Source organism: Nerophis lumbriciformis, linkage group LG29, assembly GCF_033978685.3.
Source record: "Nerophis lumbriciformis linkage group LG29, RoL_Nlum_v2.1, whole genome shotgun sequence".
Taxonomy (NCBI): domain Eukaryota; kingdom Metazoa; phylum Chordata; class Actinopteri; order Syngnathiformes; family Syngnathidae; genus Nerophis; species Nerophis lumbriciformis.
In genome coordinates, this window is record NC_084576.2 from 15,227,501 (window position 1) to 15,245,000 (window position 17,500).

The 17,500-nt window shown below is 44.7% G+C and overlaps 2 protein-coding genes across 4 annotated transcripts in view; both read left to right on the top strand.

The window, feature by feature from the left end:
• Positions 1 to 3,965, top strand: part of nox5 (NADPH oxidase, EF-hand calcium binding domain 5) — a 17,849-nt gene extending 13,884 nt beyond the window's left edge. Inside the window, 16 exon segments of the mRNA XM_072911857.1 lie at positions 203 to 379; positions 450 to 598; positions 600 to 881; positions 965 to 1,202; positions 1,277 to 1,450; positions 1,512 to 1,670; positions 1,783 to 1,965; positions 2,140 to 2,272; positions 2,359 to 2,498; positions 2,572 to 2,760; positions 2,832 to 2,876; positions 2,947 to 3,071; positions 3,132 to 3,216; positions 3,282 to 3,381; positions 3,450 to 3,616; positions 3,705 to 3,965. Of these exon segments, the coding sequence (XP_072767958.1) occupies positions 260 to 379; positions 450 to 598; positions 600 to 881; positions 965 to 1,202; positions 1,277 to 1,450; positions 1,512 to 1,670; positions 1,783 to 1,965; positions 2,140 to 2,272; positions 2,359 to 2,498; positions 2,572 to 2,760; positions 2,832 to 2,876; positions 2,947 to 3,071; positions 3,132 to 3,216; positions 3,282 to 3,381; positions 3,450 to 3,616; positions 3,705 to 3,836 (2,421 nt within the window). The 5' untranslated portion in view covers positions 203 to 259 and the 3' untranslated portion in view covers positions 3,837 to 3,965.
• Positions 3,966 to 6,528: 2,563 nt separating this feature from the next.
• Positions 6,529 to 17,500, top strand: part of ambra1b (autophagy/beclin-1 regulator 1b) — a 20,268-nt gene continuing 9,296 nt past the window's right edge. Inside the window, exons 1-10 of one of the 3 annotated variants that reach the window (XM_061924972.2) lie at positions 6,529 to 6,806; positions 8,936 to 9,177; positions 9,249 to 9,307; positions 9,396 to 9,579; positions 13,567 to 13,739; positions 13,852 to 13,918; positions 14,001 to 15,514; positions 15,590 to 15,670; positions 15,767 to 15,952; positions 16,040 to 16,120. In XM_061924972.2, coding sequence (XP_061780956.2) covers positions 9,046 to 9,177; positions 9,249 to 9,307; positions 9,396 to 9,579; positions 13,567 to 13,739; positions 13,852 to 13,918; positions 14,001 to 15,514; positions 15,590 to 15,670; positions 15,767 to 15,952; positions 16,040 to 16,120 — 2,477 coding nt within the window. In that variant the 5' untranslated portion in view covers positions 6,529 to 6,806; positions 8,936 to 9,045. Of the gene's footprint in view, positions 6,807 to 8,935; positions 9,178 to 9,248; positions 9,308 to 9,395; positions 9,580 to 13,566; positions 13,740 to 13,851; positions 13,919 to 14,000; positions 15,515 to 15,589; positions 15,953 to 16,039; positions 16,121 to 17,500 lie in introns of all 3 variants that reach the window. The other 2 variants (XM_061924968.2, XM_061924970.2) reach the window with 2 other exon arrangements.

The window sequence follows — 17,500 nt, forward strand, 5'->3', positions numbered from 1 at the left end:
AACACTGTACTTTAATCAAGTCATTCTTTGGCATACAACTAGATGGAGCTCATGTCTTCTAGACTGACATGATCTCGGCTTGGTTTCTGTTCATGTTTTATTCTCATGCGGTTCAGACGTAACCGTACTAGGCTACAGTGATTCTCACAGACCCATGTGCTCTAGAGTCTTGTCCACAATATCTCGGTTGTGTTCTGATCAGCCTGCAGCCAACAGCAGGTGCTTCGGGGGGACACGGTGGTTGCGTCAGCGTGTCGCCATGAGTGCGGACGAGGATGCACGCTGGCTGGACTGGGTGACCAAACAGTTTGAAAGCATCGCAGGAGACGACAAGGAAATCGACTTGGAAGAGTTCAAAACCGCCCTCAAGGTCAAAGAGGTCAGTCCTGTCCTGTGACATGTGTCGAAACAGCTTTGACTCACAATGTGACCTTTGTGTCGCATCGCAGTCTTTCTTTGCCGAGCGTTTCTTTGCGCTCTTCGACTCCGATGGGAGCAGCTCCATCAGCTTGGACGAGCTCCTGGAGGCTCTGGAACTGCTCATACACGGCAGCGAGACAGACAAGCTCAAGTTCCTCTTCCAGGTCTACGATGTGGACGGTGAAAACTGCATCTGCAGGTACACACATACTGTACGATAACAAAACTGAGAAGTTGGGGTGTTACACAGGAAGCGGTTCAATCGATCCGGACGAGCTGCGCACAGTTCTGAAGTCGTGCCTGCGTGAGAGCGCCATCTCTCTGCCAGAGGAGAAACTAGACGACTTGACATTGGCGCTCTTTGAGTCTGCCGACAAAGACAACAGTGGCGCCATCACCTTCGAGGAGCTCAAGGCTGAGCTGGAGAACTTTCCGGAAGTGATGGAGAACCTAACCATCAGGTGGAAAAATTCTCCTCAAGGGTGTTGATGTTTGCAGAGGGGTCGGCGCGTCAATGACTATTGATATATGTTGAACTTGCTAGTGCTGCCAACTGGCTCAAGCCTCCAGATGTGGACCAGAAGAAACGTCAGACTCCTCGCTACTTGACGCGAGCCTACTGGCACAACAACAGTCGCAAGCTCTTCTTCCTGTGCGGCTACACCTGTCTCAGCCTCATGCTTTTCGTCGGCGCCGTCCTGCAGCATCGCCACGGCAGCGCCTGCTACATGCTGGCTAAAGGTTGCGGACAGTGTCTCAACTTCAACTGCACCTTTGTCATGGTAACAGACGGTGGGAAGTGAGCCGGACCTGACAGGAAGGAACGTTTTCTATCATGCCTGCCTTTCTTTTGCAGGTCCTGATGCTGCGTCGCTGTCTCACATGGTTGAGGGCCACGTGGGTGGTGAAGGTCTTGCCTCTAGACCAGAACATCCTATTACATCAGATTGTGGGCTGCGCCATCCTCGGCTACACCCTCGTACACACAACTGCACATGTTTTCAACTTTGGTATGTACACCCCAGCTACGGTACATGTAGACAAAGACAACACCAGCTGTTTGTTTGCGTGTTTCAGCCCAGCTGTCGGAGCACAGCGGCTTTAGTCTTTGGGAATACATTCTCACCACACGGCCTGGGATCGGCTGGGTCAAGGGTACGGCCTCACTTACCGGGGTGGTTCTTCAGGTGGTGATCTGCCTCATGGTGCTGTGCTCCAGCACCTTCGTACGACGCAGCGGCCATTTTGAAGTAAGAAGCCGCCACAAAGCTGGGGGGTGGCCGTTTCCACGAGGACTTCATTTTCTCGCTGTTGTCGCTGTCGTCAAACGCTTCTGAATTGATTTCTGTTTCGACCTTGCAGGTGTTCTACTGGTCCCACCTGTCCTACGTGTGGGTGTGGTCACTGCTTATGATCCACTGCGCCAACTTCTGGAAGTGGTTTGTTGTTCCGGGACTGGTATTCCTGCTGGAGAAGATTATTGGAATTGCTGTGTCCCGCATGGGAGGTCTGTACATAGTGGAAGTCAACCTGCTGCCGTCCAAGGTGCGTACCTCTCTGTGACATTATTGGTGACATCATGGGTCATTCTGATGGTCGGACATTTTAACATGGTAACCTCTTATTTGGAACCGCCTGGTTGGCAACACTGTAGTGATACTCAAATCTAGGCTAAAATGTGGCTAATTTGGGCTAATGTGTGGTGTCACCGTCATGCAGGTGACTCATCTCGTCATCAAGCGTCCACAGTTTTTTCAATTCAAGCCGGGAGATTACGTCTACATCAACATTCCGGTCATCGCCAAGTACGAGTGGCATCCGTTCACCATCAGCAGCGCTCCGGAACAATCGGGTCTGTCTTTCAGGACAACATCATTTTTGCAACTTATTAGTGTTCAGCCTCTTGAGTTTGTTCGCATGGTGACCTTTAAACTGCAGATAGTCTGTGGCTGCACATCCGTTCGATGGGCCAGTGGACCAACCGCCTGTACGAGTACTTCAGGCAGCCTCAGAGTCCAGTGCCAAGTCCAAGGAGGCTGGCAGCAAGTTTGCGCAGCAGACCACTGATGAAAACTCCAGTAAAAAACACTCAAGGAGACGTTCCGCCGCCACTTCTATAGTACTTCATATTGGTCTTCCTATTCCTTCTAGGATGATATGTTCAGCTCGTCGCATTTTAATGCCACCGTGGCGTCCAATGAGGACACCACCGTCGAGCTGACTATGTATCGTCAGAATGGCTCCCCGACCGGCGTGGCCCCTGCAACCTCGTCGCAAGATCCTCTTCCTTCCGATGAGCTGGGGCCCGCAGAAAGAGGCGAGGCCCCACCCCTAAAAGAGGTAGATCAAGTGACCAATCAGTGCCAATCAGCTTGCTGGACCCGCCGACGCTGTTTTGTATGCTTTTGAAGGTTTCTGCAACGTTTGGAGAGAATCATCGCTTCTGCAATATCAAGGTGAGCAAAATGTCTACTTTAACCCCTTTGATCCTGAGGATAATGTGACCTTCTTCACATCACATATCAGTGTTACGTGGATGGTCCATACGGGACCCCCACCAGACAGATCTTTGCGTCAGAGCACGCTGTTCTGATCGGAGCAGGCATTGGCATCACACCCTTCGCCTCCATCCTGCAAAGCATCATGTACAGGTAAGAACTTCTTATCCCACCTACATCAGCCTTCACGACACCTTGTGCCTGTGGGTACAGGTACCGGCGCAGGAAGCAGAACTGTCCGAACTGCAACTACTCATGGTGCGAGAACATCAATGACAGCGAAATGGATCTTCGCAAAGTAAGTCATGCAGCCGTCAACTCAGCACACTGCCGAGTGCGACTCAGTGTTTACCTATCTTTTAGGTGGACTTCATCTGGATCAACCGGGACCAGAAGTCCTTCGAGTGGTTCGTCAGCCTCCTGACCAAACTGGAGATGGACCAAGCCGACGAGGAGCCCGAGGGTGAGTCGTGACTATGCCGTGCCGTGAAGCTCATCACTGGACCTCAACCTTTTTGTGTCGTGCGGCAGGGCGCTTCCTGGAGATGCACATGTACATGACGTCCGCCTTGTGTAAGAACGACATGAAGGCCATCGGCCTACAGATGGCGCTGGACCTGCTGGCCAAGAAAGAGAAGTGTGACTCCATCACTGGCCTGAGGACCAGAACTCAACCTGGACGACCCGAGTGGGGGAAGGTGGGACAACACTGAGTTGAGGAGCTTTGTGAGCGTCCAAAGAGATGGAGCTAGACAGATTACCTCTTCTTCCTATTGTTGTCCCTAGGTGTTCCAGAAGATTTCAGAAGAGAAGAAAGGCAAAGTACACGTGTTCTATTGCGGTTCTCCTGCATTGGCTAAAGTCATCAAAGCTCAGTGTGAAAACTTTGGCTTCAACTTCTATAAGGAAAACTTCTGAAGACTTGCAGGAGTGCCACTTGATTTGTCTAAGCAAAGTGGACTGGAGGTCAAACGACCAGCTTGTCAGTGCCTTGCTCAGGGGACACCAATGGGTCTTTTCACACTGAATGAACTACTGCCAACTCGACTGTCTGTTTTTTGTCAGTGCCATCGTTAGCAGTTAGCCATTAGTTAGCTAGCTTTAATTAGCCTGCTTTATTAGATACACTCCATTTTAGCTACTTACACAGCTAGTTTACATTATGTACAATTAATTTATCTAAACTACGTTACTTGAACTTGGCTAGTTTTAGCTACATCCGATTAGTCTATTTAGGCTACATATAGCTAGCGTAGTTTGTCCTATAAAATGTTTTGGACAAAGAAATTCTCCCTCCCACCCCATTTTCTCTCTCTTGTTATCACGTTTAACAAAAATCCATATAATTGTATAATGTCTCTGACTTTGATGATGTACGAGCAAGTGAAGTGGTTTAGAAGGAGCTCTGCAGACAAATGTAGTTATTTGCTATCTTTGTGTCTTTGCAACAATAATAAAATATTTCAATGAGTCAAACACTGACATAAATGAATAAACATTACATTTGAGAATCGCAACACAAAATTTGATTTTTTCACATTATTTGTATAAACCCTATTTGCATTCAGGATAACTAACATCAAAGAGTTTCCTTTAAATAATAATACATAACATTTCTATAGTGCTTTTGAAGAAGACAAAGATGGTTGATCCAAATAAAGGGCTGTCAAGAGTGCGGCCCGAGGCCATTTGAGGCCTGTAGATTTTTTTATTTTTATTTTTTTTTTGCATATTACATAAATAAATTTCAACAAAACATTTTAAAAAATTTAACAAAAAACGTATGACATAAAAAAGTTAACTACTAATACTATACCATAAAATAAATACAACCACAAAACTTTGTTTTTAAATAATATACATAATGTTTTGTATAGGCCTTTTACAAAATAAAAAAAATATATACTATATTACATGTACCGGTATATATATATATATATATATATCAGTGACGTGCGGTCACTGGAGGCAGGTGAGGCCCCGCCTCACCTGCCATCATGGAAAGAAAAAAAATTTATTAAATTGTTATATGTATTCAGTGATTATACTATAAAGTTATTTTCCATTTAACTTCACCAGTTTTAGATTATTTTTATTCAAAATCGCAGAATTTTCACATTTGCCGTTCAAATACTGAGAAGAGACGGTGCGGTGATCAGCAGCCAGTTGAGGCACGTCACTCAGTTGTGCCTCAACATGGATTGCGGACTCGGCTAACTGCTGGCCTGCTGTGCAGTGAGACCGTATTGCTATATGAATTATATTATACATTTCCATAGTTTAGTTACCTGAGGTATATAATGTACAGTGTATTTTGTCAACAACTGTATGTGTGTAACGTATTTCTTGTGCTGAGCAATCATAAAACTGCTGCGAAGACGCACTGTGTGAGGCTCGCAGTAATCCCGCCTCTTGGTGCCGGTTAATGCACCTCCGCCGCAGAATGCACCCCCCGACGGGAGCGCCACACCAACCAAAGCCCACACCCAAACCCTCCACGTGCAAGACCGAATCCACCCAAAAAGAGTCACTTAATAAGAAGCCAAAAAGTGCAAAAACAACAATGCTCGCGCCGGAGGAGCCGTGAACGACTGCAGGGACACATTAGGTACACCTGCAGACTGCAGCACAGATTTCATATTTCATTCATTCACAACTCCTCCAACACGAACACCACTGTTCCCGCACTTATAAGTAAAGGTAAGACCATAATAACATTTTTTTAAATTAAATGTGCTTTTTTGTGTGCTACAGTTGTATGTGTAAAGTTAAAGTTAAGTTAAAGTACCAATGATTGTCACACGTACACACTAGGTGTGGTGAAATTTGTCCTCTGCATTTAACCCATCCCTTGATCACCCCCTGGGAGGTGAGGGGAGCAGTGGGCAGCAGCGGCGCCGCGCCTGGGAATAATTGTTGGTGATTTAACCCCCAATTCCAACCCTTAATGCTGAGTGCCAAGCAGGGAAGAATACTGGTATGAGCTTTTAAACACAACCCGTTAACTGCTGCCAATCAAATGGTCAATAAGATACTCTTTAGGGTTCATATGTTTGTAAATCTGACTGTGATGAAGTCAGTGCCTCACCAGCCATCAACCTCACCGCACGTCACTGATATATATCCATCCATCCATTTTCTACCGCTTATTCCCTTTTGGGGTCGCGGGGGGCGCTGGAGCCTATCTCAGCTACAATCGGGCGGAAGGCGGGGTACACCCTGGACAAGTCGCCACCTCATCGCAGGGCCAACACGGATAGACAGACAACATTCACACTCACATATATATATATATATATATATATATATATATATATATATATATATATATAATAATTGTAATTATACATATCAGAGGGACTCTCCATCTTTTCTGTGTACTTTTGTACACACCTGCCCTAAATGCATATATTTCCTTTTTTGTTTTGTAAAGTTCTAGTCTTAGTAGTCAATTAAAGATTAATGTAAATCCTCTCACCATCTGATATTCTCTGCATAAACCTGTTTCCACAATAGTTGGTTAGTGCAAAAATTAGTTTGGAACTGGAGTCTGAATTTTTTTTTTTTTTCTGAATGAGAGTCGGGCTTACGTTGCGTTCGATGAGTAGTACTCGGTGCTCTGTTAGTAGACCTGCGTGCGGCTAGCAGCTAGCTAGCTACGCAGTAGCAATTCGGCGTCGGGCAGCAAGTCTAAACAGTGGACCAATGCCTTAGCTAACTATTCTACTTTGCCTTCCCCCGAAACACGAATGCTGTCCATTCGTGCAGGTGGACGCCGTTCTTCATCAGCAAAATAAATCGCCGATTTTAGATTTACATTTTTTTATGTCCGTTTAGGCCAAAGCTAGCTAAGTGGCTAACGTTAGCAGCTCCCAAAGATGAAGAAAGGTAGGCCTCTACTTTAAACATCATCTTCATCACGACTTGTCCAATCTAACCGTGCACTCTTAACAGTGCGCCGCATACTATAACTTGTTTTCATTAAACATACAAATGTTGAAGTCAACTTCAAAAGCTAAGTCATGTAAATGCTTAAAAAACACTTGATGGGGGGCAGAGGGGGAGCGGTCTTTGGAGCGGGTTTCAATCGACGAATGTTTATTATTTCTTCTGGGAGCTAATGTGAGGTTTACATTCAAATCATATGATTGCTCATTGTGTCATTCTATAAATGTCTGTGTGTGTTTGTGTGTGTGTGTCTTTAACCTGTGATGCAGTGCACCACCATTTGATGGAAGTCGATGAATGATGCCAAATTAGCCAGCAATGCACAGAAACACTACTCTTCAGTACATAGTATATGAATGTAGTAAATGACTCTTAATTGGCCATTGAAAGTACTCTACAGTGTCACCAGCCATTCGAAAAATAGGACTGAATGTTTGCATTGTGCTTTTTTCCAGCCTTTCAATTAATTTGACATGGCGGCATACTTTGTATCTCTTATATATTTGGTGTAAGTGGGTTTATTCAACCGTCACTGAGCATTTTATTTCTGTAGCACCATTTGAAGACAATATTTCTCTGAAGGCCTTGTGAGGAGGTTGTCACATGTGTCAAGAAAATGTCAAAACAACTAGAGCAAGAATTTTGGCAACAGAGGCAAGGAAAAACGCCCTGCTTTTTAGGGCAGAAAGGACATGCCAGTGCAGTGGTTCTCAATTATTTTCTGTTGTGATCATGTTGGGGACAAACTTTTTTTATACACCCTTCTTGAAATGAGAATCTTTTAATATTGTTGCGACTTCCGCCGTGCAGCAAAATAGCGTAGACTTTTACGAGATCTCGCAAATTCGCGCTAAATCACGTTATAAGGGTTTACCGGTTTATTCTGTCGTTCCAGAGGAGCTGAAGCAAATATACCTGGTCCTTCCATTTGAAATCCGTAACGGCTGCTGAACAGCAACACCGCGGAATGTCATGAGATTTGCCTACCCACAGTCTGTCTGTGATGGCAGTGACTTGACCCGAGGAAAAGACAACCTTTTTTGCCTTGCAGAACGACAACTTAATTTTTCTATTTGTAGCAATTAACAACACAACAGTAACATCATCCCTGGTTAGCGTTATACACGCACACTTCTCATTCAACTCCCGCTAACCACTCCCCTGCTTCCCCAGCCCCCTATCAGCTGGCATTTGACACAGGCCCCCAAACAGCTGTCCAAGATATGCCTGTAATGTGATTCTTTGATTTTGGACCTCCGGAATCAGCAAGTCCTCATCCATTTGTGTCATAGAGGTGAAATTACATCTAAAAACCTTGGACAAGTTGACTTAAGGGTCCGTTCCTGCCCATTAGGATGTTTCAAAGTGTAAAATACGATCCGCTTTGAACACGGAGTATTTTGTTTTGAAATTACAGTACAGACCAAAAGTTTGGACACGCCTTCCTATTCAATGTGTTTTCTTTGTTTTTTTGTGGCAATTTACATTGTAGATTTTAACTGAAGGCATCAAAACTATGAAGCACACCTATGAAGTGAAAACCATTTCAGGTGACTACCTCTTGAAGCTCATCGAGAGAATGCCAAGAGTGTGCAAAACAGTAATCAGAGCAAAGGGTGGCTATTTTGAAGAAACCACAATATAAAACATGTTTTCAGTTATTTCACCTTTTTTGTTAAGTACCGTACATAACTCCGCATGTGTTCATTCACAGTTTTGATGCCTTCAGTGACAATCTATAATGTAAATAGTCATGAAAATAAAGAAGACTCATTGAATGAGAAGGTGTGCCCAAACTTTTGCCTGTACTGTAAATCAGATAATTTATTTACTTTGTGCATGACTGTCCCACACAAGCAGATTTTAGCTAAATTGATCTGCCTTGTTGCGCCGTCTGGCAAATATAGAAGCTCTGCGTATATTTTGAGCAGGGATGCGTTATGGCACGGGCATGTCGTCGGCGTGCGCAATGGGTTCGTAACGGTGGAAATCGACACATTGACTTGAATGGAAACAAAACAATTCCTGTATATGTTAAAGTACCTCATTGTGTGTATGTGTGTGTCCAGCAGAAAGTGGGTCGGATCAGGACGCTACAGAACATCCTGTCGTGTAACGACACCCTGCCCTCCCCCCACTCTTCCAGCTTAGACGAGGTCGACGACCCTTACCACTGATCATGGCGTCCTCTCCCAGAAACTCGGTGCACATCCTGTCCAGGCGGGAGCGCGGCTGGCAGACGTGCGGCTCGCAGCGCCTCCTCCAGCTGCTCGTGGAGGAGAAAGTGCGCTCGATGAAGTGGCAGAGTCAGGTGAGGATGCCGTTGTCTGCATCGTCTTGTGGCCCTTCTGCTGTGCTGAGCAACTTTCTGTTTCTGCGCAGAAAGTGGAGCTGCCCGACAGCCCGAGATCCACATTCCTGTTGGCCTTCAGCCCCGACCGGTGAGGACAACGCACACGTTTTTTTCTTTTGGATGGTTCCACTATTGCCTCGGGGAATGTTAATGCTGTGTGTTTGTTGCTCCTGAAGGACCCTCATGGCCTCCACGCACGTCAACCACAACATTTACATCACGGAAGTCAAGACTGGAAAGTGCCTCCATTCTCTAGTGGGCCACCGTAGAACTCCCTGGTGCGTGACCTTTCACCCCACCATTCCCGGCCTGGTGGCCTCCGGGTGCCTTGATGGTGAAGTTCGCATCTGGGACTTGCACGTGAGTAGGGGGGGTGGAGACTCAATCTGCATATGTCGGCCGCCATCTTTGAAAAATATCTATGTAAATAAAGCCTTTAAAAAAAAAAAAGTTTTTAAAGCTCATTAGAGTGGAACCCGTTTATGTCGACATAACCGAAACTAACCATTGTCTGCACAATTACTGGTGACTTTGGTCAAAGAAAAATCACCATTATAATGGCTTTTATTTTTAGATTTGTGTATTTTCATATGAAATGTATACTTTTGTTTAACAAAGTATCTGCGCTAATTTCCTTTTATGCCTTGACTATGATGACAGAGCATTTGTACATGTGCAAATCTTTCTTGCCTATTTTTTTTTCAGTGGGTGCGTTCTGTTACTTTCTGTGGTAGAATCCTGGTTATTACTGCTATGCTTTTATTTTTAAGCTTATGTTGCACTAAACAGGAAGTCACTTTGTAGACATTTCAGGGTTCCCCATTAACAAAAATTAATGTGGCGCACCGGCATGGCAAATTCATAGCTGCCACAGTTTGAAAATACGCTTTTTTTTTTTTACGTGAAACCAAATTTAAAGCAATATAATGTATTGAAGCCTCCAGTAGAAATCACACAAACTCTGATGCTATGTTGTACTTTTATTGCCAATTTCATGATAATAACTGGCCTAATTCCAACATGTTTTACCTCCCGTGCACACACTTTCGTCCTCGTGCTTCAATAACACTTCCTCATTCTCCGCCAATCCACTTGCAGGCACGGACAATGTTTTTGGGATCATGGGAAAACTGAACATCAAAAAAAACCACACGAACATAAAATATTACCACCAGCAGGTTGTTACAGTATGAATGGATATATATATATATATATATATATATATATATAGCCTATTATTTGCGCACTAATGACTAGTGATGCACAGATTTTCGGTGCATCACTAGTCATTAGTGCGCAAATAATCTGTCCGCCGAAAAAAGACTTGGATCACCGAACACAGCGCTTCCGAAACCGGATTTTGTGATGAAGTAAACAAGACGCATGCTGCTGTCTGGAACGGAGTCAGCATGTCTGCGATGTGGACGTAACTTTAATGTATTCAAGATATACCTGCGGACAGCGCTCTACAAAATATGCAATTTTTAAAAGTATAGTAGCGCCTTTTAAGGAGAGAAAGTCCAACTGGAGCAGCAGCGCCAAGCGGGTGTGGCTCACTTTTCATCGGGTATATCAAGGGACAGGAGTAGAGTCTCTAAAACAAGAATACAGTCTACAATAACACCAGAAAAAAAGATACTAGATTTGTTGCTCATTATTTTTAATAAAGAAAAAATCACAAAAAGTCTCTATAAACACGTAATCAAATCCTCAACAAAGTACATTGTAGTACAATAAGCAGCAACAATTCAAAATAGAGCGATATTATATAAAAAATATATGGTTATACTAAATATTATTAACAGATTTGTTTTAAATGTATGTATACATGTTTTAGTCTTTTTAAAGAAAATCTTTTAATCATAGCAAATTATGCAAATATACGATGTCATGGTGACCACGCCCCTACCGCCACAGTTATTTTGGCAATCCTGGAAAAACCCTGGATCAACGGGAGTTATGTTGGCGTTTCACGCTGCTTAGCAATAATAATGAAGTTAATACTACTTACACTTCTCGACATAAACAGGTTTTTCATAGAAATGACCCCTCTGGCTCTTTGATTTTATGTCGACTAAAGCGGACGACCATGTATGTTGAGGTTGACTTAAAGGGGAACTGCTCTTTTTTGAAGATTTGGCCTATCGTTCACAATCAGTATGAAAGACATGACGACAGCTGTATTTTTTTTATATATACCGGTACATTATATATATTAAATAAATGCGATCAAAAGTCCCCTTACAATGGAGCCTATGATGCCCTTAAAGAAACATTCAAACACCTCCATTAAGGTTTAATATACATCATGTGAGTATATATGTAATGTAGTAACAGGCACATTTATAATAACATTTAATATTTACTTACTTTAATTATTTTAAGCATACGCGGCGCATTAATTTCAAAAGCGCATCACGTTTCCTTTTTTACCAACTACATCACTGATTATAACTCACTGCAGACCTTATGAGAGCCAACATAAGATGCCGACTGGTAGGATGTTCATATATTCCCATTTAGACTGCCTAAATGTGAATATACTCATAAACCTGGAAAAGGGGGGAGCAACCAAGCGTCTTTTTGTGTCCTTGCCATTTCTGGGTTTAAATTGGCTGCCAAAGTGTACCAACTTGTCGGAATACGTTCTCGTCCTAATATCTAGGTGAGGGGCATTATTTGTGATCTACAATAAAGTTTGACGAGCGAGGAAATGAGAAAACAGCTGATAAGTCAATCATGACAACAGTCACGGTTTCCATGCACTAAATTAGTGTCATTCCTCAAATAGTTATTTTTTTTGTATTTTCACACTTACGTGTGAATCCCAAGTGTGCATGCACTCTCTCTAATGATAATATTGGTCGTACGCCATGTGCCTCCCGAACACTGGGAGACGCTATTTCCTTTTAGTGCCGTTAAATTAATTCCTTTTCCGGTTGACCTATGACGTCACCCTAGCCATTTGCGAATCCTTACAACTTGTTTTAACTGATGTCCGCTGTAATTTGGCACATAAGAATTCTACGTCTCTAATGGCTATGCTGATGTTAAATAGCAGACAGCAGCAAGAAATGATCTCGGATTGCGCTACGAACATGACACTACTACCAAGAATGTATCTGGGCAGATGCAGGTCGGAAGCAATGAAAGACCGGCGGAAGAGTTTTTTCGAAGGAATTTTCTGAAGAAATTCACGGAAACAAAACTTTTGAATGTCTTAAAGTTCTTCCAAAAGGCTCTGTGGATTGATTGATGGAGTTTTAAATCCGAAGGAAAAGACCGTTTGTGCCCCGACTGATATCCAGAGTAAGGTTACTATTGTTCTGGACTATCTTGCCAGTTGTGCAGAAAGTGAATCAGTTGGCTTGCACAAATGCAGCGTGAAGAGGTTTGTGTATGCGTTATTATTCGCCTTTAGTATACCTGCTTCATTCCATTTCATCCCATTCCTATTTTGTTTGGAAGTCCAAATTGAGCAGGCATTCTACATTTCCTTAGCTACTCTCTTAAATAAATTTCCCTTTTCTTTTTTTCTCCCATTGATGCACTTCAAAATGTTTTGTTTTTTTAAATTTGTGAAACAAATAAAAAGTATCCTCTTCATTACAATTTTTGATGTTTTTATTGAATTGTATATGCTTCCGGGTGTATCCCGTACGTTGAGACTGGCGCATGCGTGATACCAAAGGTGCTCTCCTGCCTTGAGAGATCTGGTTTCCAATCACATAATCTGTGTTTCCATGAGCTGCAGGAGGCTTATTTAGAGCCGAACTATTTGAGAAGTCAGACTAATTCAGTGTATAGACATGTACTGACTGGCACACAAGCTTGTGATCGCGGCGCAGCTCGAAATAGTTTGTCTGTATTAGCGCTTATAATAACAATAACATTAATACTTAGCTCATAAAATATAAATAGGGTATTGTTGGCGCTTTTAGATGTTTTTTTATTGGGCTTATGGGCAGAATCGATGACCTCCCATTGGCTCTGCCATTAGCTGACTTTTATTTACAAGTTAGAATACATTAAAAAAAAAAAAACATCCGTCGTCATGTCTTTCATAATGTTTGTGAACGATAGGCAAAATTCCCCAAAAAGTGCAGTCCCTCTTTAAGCGGGCATTTTTTTGGCATTCATAAAAACACGGTGGACCGGGATTTGCCCAGTTGGTCTACATAGACAGGTTTGGTGACATAATCAGCACATATTTAATCGGGTGCCACTGTGTTACTTTGTTTTTTGTGCTTATTGTGCTACAGCAAATCCGTATCAAAATCAGCAGTTAGCGGGTAGGCTTTTAGCGCAATGTTGATGTGCACATTAAGATTGTGTGTGTGTGCGCAGGGCGGTAGCGAGAGTTGGTACACTGACAGCAACGTGGCCATCGCCTCGCTGGCCTTCCACCCGACTGCTCAGCTTCTCCTCATCGCTACCAACAACGAGCTGCACTTCTGGGACTGGAGCCGACCAGAACCGTTTGCAGCCGTCAAGACTGGCAGCGACGCTGAGCGAGTGAGGTGTGTGTGACCGACCTAGCAGCCGTGACTAGCTAACATTCTGGTGTTTGAGATGACATGTAAATGATGAAGTCCTTATATTACATGACTAAAGTGTTTGTGTGCCCATCAGGTTGGTAAGGTTTGATCCGCTTGGTCACAACCTGTTGACGGCCATCGTCAATCCATCCAATCAGCAGGTTAGTCCTCTTATTGTTGTAATTTGATTCTTAGGGTGGGGCAATGTCCTCGGGTTGTCTCCAACTTTGCAGTGTCTTTCAGAACGAGGACGAAGCCGACGTTCCCATGGACAGCGTGGAGATGCCCCACTTCCGCCAGCGCTCCTTTTTGCCTCAACCGGTTCGCCGCACTCCCATCCTCCACAACTTCCTGCACATACTCTCGTCCCGCTCCCCGGGGACACAGGGTACGGGGGAGCCGCCCCGGCCCCTCAGTGACAATGTGGCTCATGCGGGGGAGTCTCCTGGCACCCCCCTGGCCCCGTTCTCCAACACGGAGCGTGGGCCGTCCTTCCTCGGCTGCACTCGCTTCCTTGGAATGGTATGCATGTGCAGTCACTGCTCAACCAATCGCGGCCCCTCGCTGATGAGCACTGCCTCCACTGGGGCGTCACCATCGGACCCCTCCCACCCCCCCACTTCTTCGTCTTTTTCGTCGGCTCGCACCGAACCCAGGCAGCCATCAGAACGCCCCTCAGCCTTTACTTCTGTCTACTACAGTGCCGCCACTTCTCTCAACGCTCCGCCTCCTGGTGGCGTGGAGCCAAACTCTACCCCCAGAGCAGGACCAGACTGGACTCATGACTTGTTAAGCATGAGGGACAGTGGAGTCGGCCCAGGGATGCTTCCCCCCAGAACCTCCTCCTCTTCCTCGGTCAGCCTCCTGTCGGTGCTGCGTCGGCAGGATGGCTCCTCCCACTCTCCGGTGTACACCTCTGCTAGCGATGGGCGGGGCTTCCCCCAACAGGGAGACGCAGGTTCTCGAGACGGAGCCAACACCAGCAGCGGTCACCACCCATTCTGGGACGGCGCTCGCAGCAACCCCGCCTCTTTCCGGAACGTGTTGCGATGCAACCTGAGCCGCTACTTCCTGGAGTTTGATCGCATGCATGACCTGGAGCCGCCAATGGGGGGCGGTGTCGGCATGGGTGAGGGAAACCAAGAACAGAGCCAAGAGTTGCTGAACAACAATGTGGACTCAGACCCAACCAGACCCTCGTCCTCCACTTCCTCATCCTCCCCCACTATCATCCATTACCAGCCTCCTCTCCCTCCTCCTCCCTCTACACCCCACCCTCCGGAGAACAACGCCACTCCCCCAAGCTCCCACGGCCACCTGAACCGCTGCCGGGCTTGTCACAACCTGCTGACCTTTAACCACGACTCTCAGCGTTGGGAGCGCACTAACCAGACCTCCTCCACCTCCTCCTCCAATGTCCAGCCCTCCTCCTCTTCCTCCGCCTCTCCGTCCTCTCCCGCCTGGCAACAAGACCCCGGCAGAAACGCGTTGGATGGCCAAATGCAGGCCATGAGGGGGCCTCTGGAGAGCGGACAGCGCCCTCTACCTGTAGGGGGAGGAGCATCGGCTGTGGCCTTCCCACTAGTCTCGTCCTCTGGTCAGCCCACCGAGCAGACCGTTGGTCTGATGTACAACCAGGACACGGCCCAGTGGGAGAGGGTGTACCGACAGGCTGCTCCAGCCCGACCCCCTGAGCCTCCAGAGGCCTTAAACCAAGAAATGCCTGTGGACCCCCCAGACGAAGACTCCCTCAGGAGGTACTGTTTCATTCACGTTAATTAATGTGTTTTTAGGTTAATATGAAAAGACACCCTTTTCTGTCTGTCATTTAGGAGACTTCTAGAATCTTCTCTAATGTCTCGCTATGACATGACGAGCTCTAGAGACCACCCGATCTACCCTGACCCGGCCAGGTGTGCAAACAACTCACACTGTCCTGATTTAGCCAGGCATGGTAACTCACACGCTAGTACACATGTTGAAGCAGCCTTGTCCTCTGTGCTGTACAGACTCTCCCCCGCAGCGTACTACGCCCAGAGAATGATCCAGTATTTGTCCAGGCGAGACAGCATTCGCCAGCGCTCTCCCCGCTACCAACAGAACCGCCTGCGGGCCATGTCTTCATCTTCTGATGGGCCAGCGAGTAATGCGTCTAACTCTATAGACAACAGTGACGTGGACTTTGACGAGTTGGAGTGAGTCCATTCTAGCTGCTGGATGTCATTGTGTTTGTGCTGGTGTGTGGGTTTAACTTGTGCTGATTTGACTGCTCCGTGTTTCAGCGATAACAGCGAGCGAGCACGGCACAGGACTCCCCGAAACGCCAGAATGTCGGCGCCATCGCTGGGTCGCTTCGTTCCAAGGTGAGTTTTTGCCATGCACAGGTTTCGCCATGGCTGTGTTTAAATTTGCGCACTTCCATACTTTCAATTTGGTAAATATACAATGTACACTGCGTACTTGAAAATGATTACAACTAATTATTTTAGTAATCGACTAATCTATTGACTAGTTTTTACGATTAATCCGATGAAACACACTTTATAGCCTCAGTCTGTATATTTTTTGCTTGCCATAACCTTCAATTTACCTCTTATTTTACCTTCTATTTAACTTGTTTTTAGCTTGTTATACATTTTTACTTGTTTTACCTTTGAATTACTACTTTTACTTTCTTTTTAACTTGTTTTACCTTATATTTATCTTGTATTCGTGACCCTTTTATTTACATTTTACCTTCTTTTTTCTGTTTCTAACTGGTTTTACTCCTATTTACCTTTTATGCTTTCCAGATTGTATCCGTTCTTTATTAGTTACTCTCTTTAAACCCATAACGCAACAGAATATATATTCAAGCACTTTTCTAATTGATTAATTAATTACAGGTTGCAGCCCTAGTATATCGTGCTGTCCAAAATCCATTACTATCGTTTAGGGATGTAACACTAAACGGTATAATGATAAACCGTGGAAAAATTCGAGACGGTTACTAATACCGTAAAAAAATTTAATTACCGAAAAAACGTGATTTATTCATTTATTTTAGGCAACACTGCTTACTTCCTGGAAACTGAGTCACAGCAACGCTGGCGCATGCACGCTAGCATCGTTTGGCTTGAAAATCATGGCAAAACACAACTACACTGACTTTGCTACGAAGATATCCCCTCGGAGAAAACAGAGCCGAGCGCTTGGTTTAACTTCATTTTCCCTCGCTTCATTTCTGTGAAGTCTTGACGTGCGTTTAAGAGCGCACTGCTATTTTTAGATGGCGACAGGTGTGGACAATATTGGAGACAGAACCATATGTCTCACACTAAAGGTATACAGTGAAGGAAAATACTATTTGATGTTGCTTTTAGTTTCTCAATACAGCATCCATCAGCTGCTGTGACTGAGAGTTAATGACACATTCAGCAGGCGATGTATCGGGAACGTTGCCACAACTTCTTTATAAAGTCTTTAGTTTGTTTACTGGGATTTACTTGATTTACCTGCAACGTTTATCAGTGTTCAAATAACATAAATACTAGCTATAATGTTTTGTCATCTCATCGAATGGAACGTAGGCTGTGAAGATTGTGTATTCGATGTTTGAGGTATCACTCCTGTTTATCTTCATTAGCCAAACTGCTTTGAGATTTAAATTGATATCAAAAAGTAAACACCATGTTTTTTTTACATGACTTGTGTTTTTTTCATTTCAAAGTTTATTACTTTAAGAACCATTCATGTGACACAGC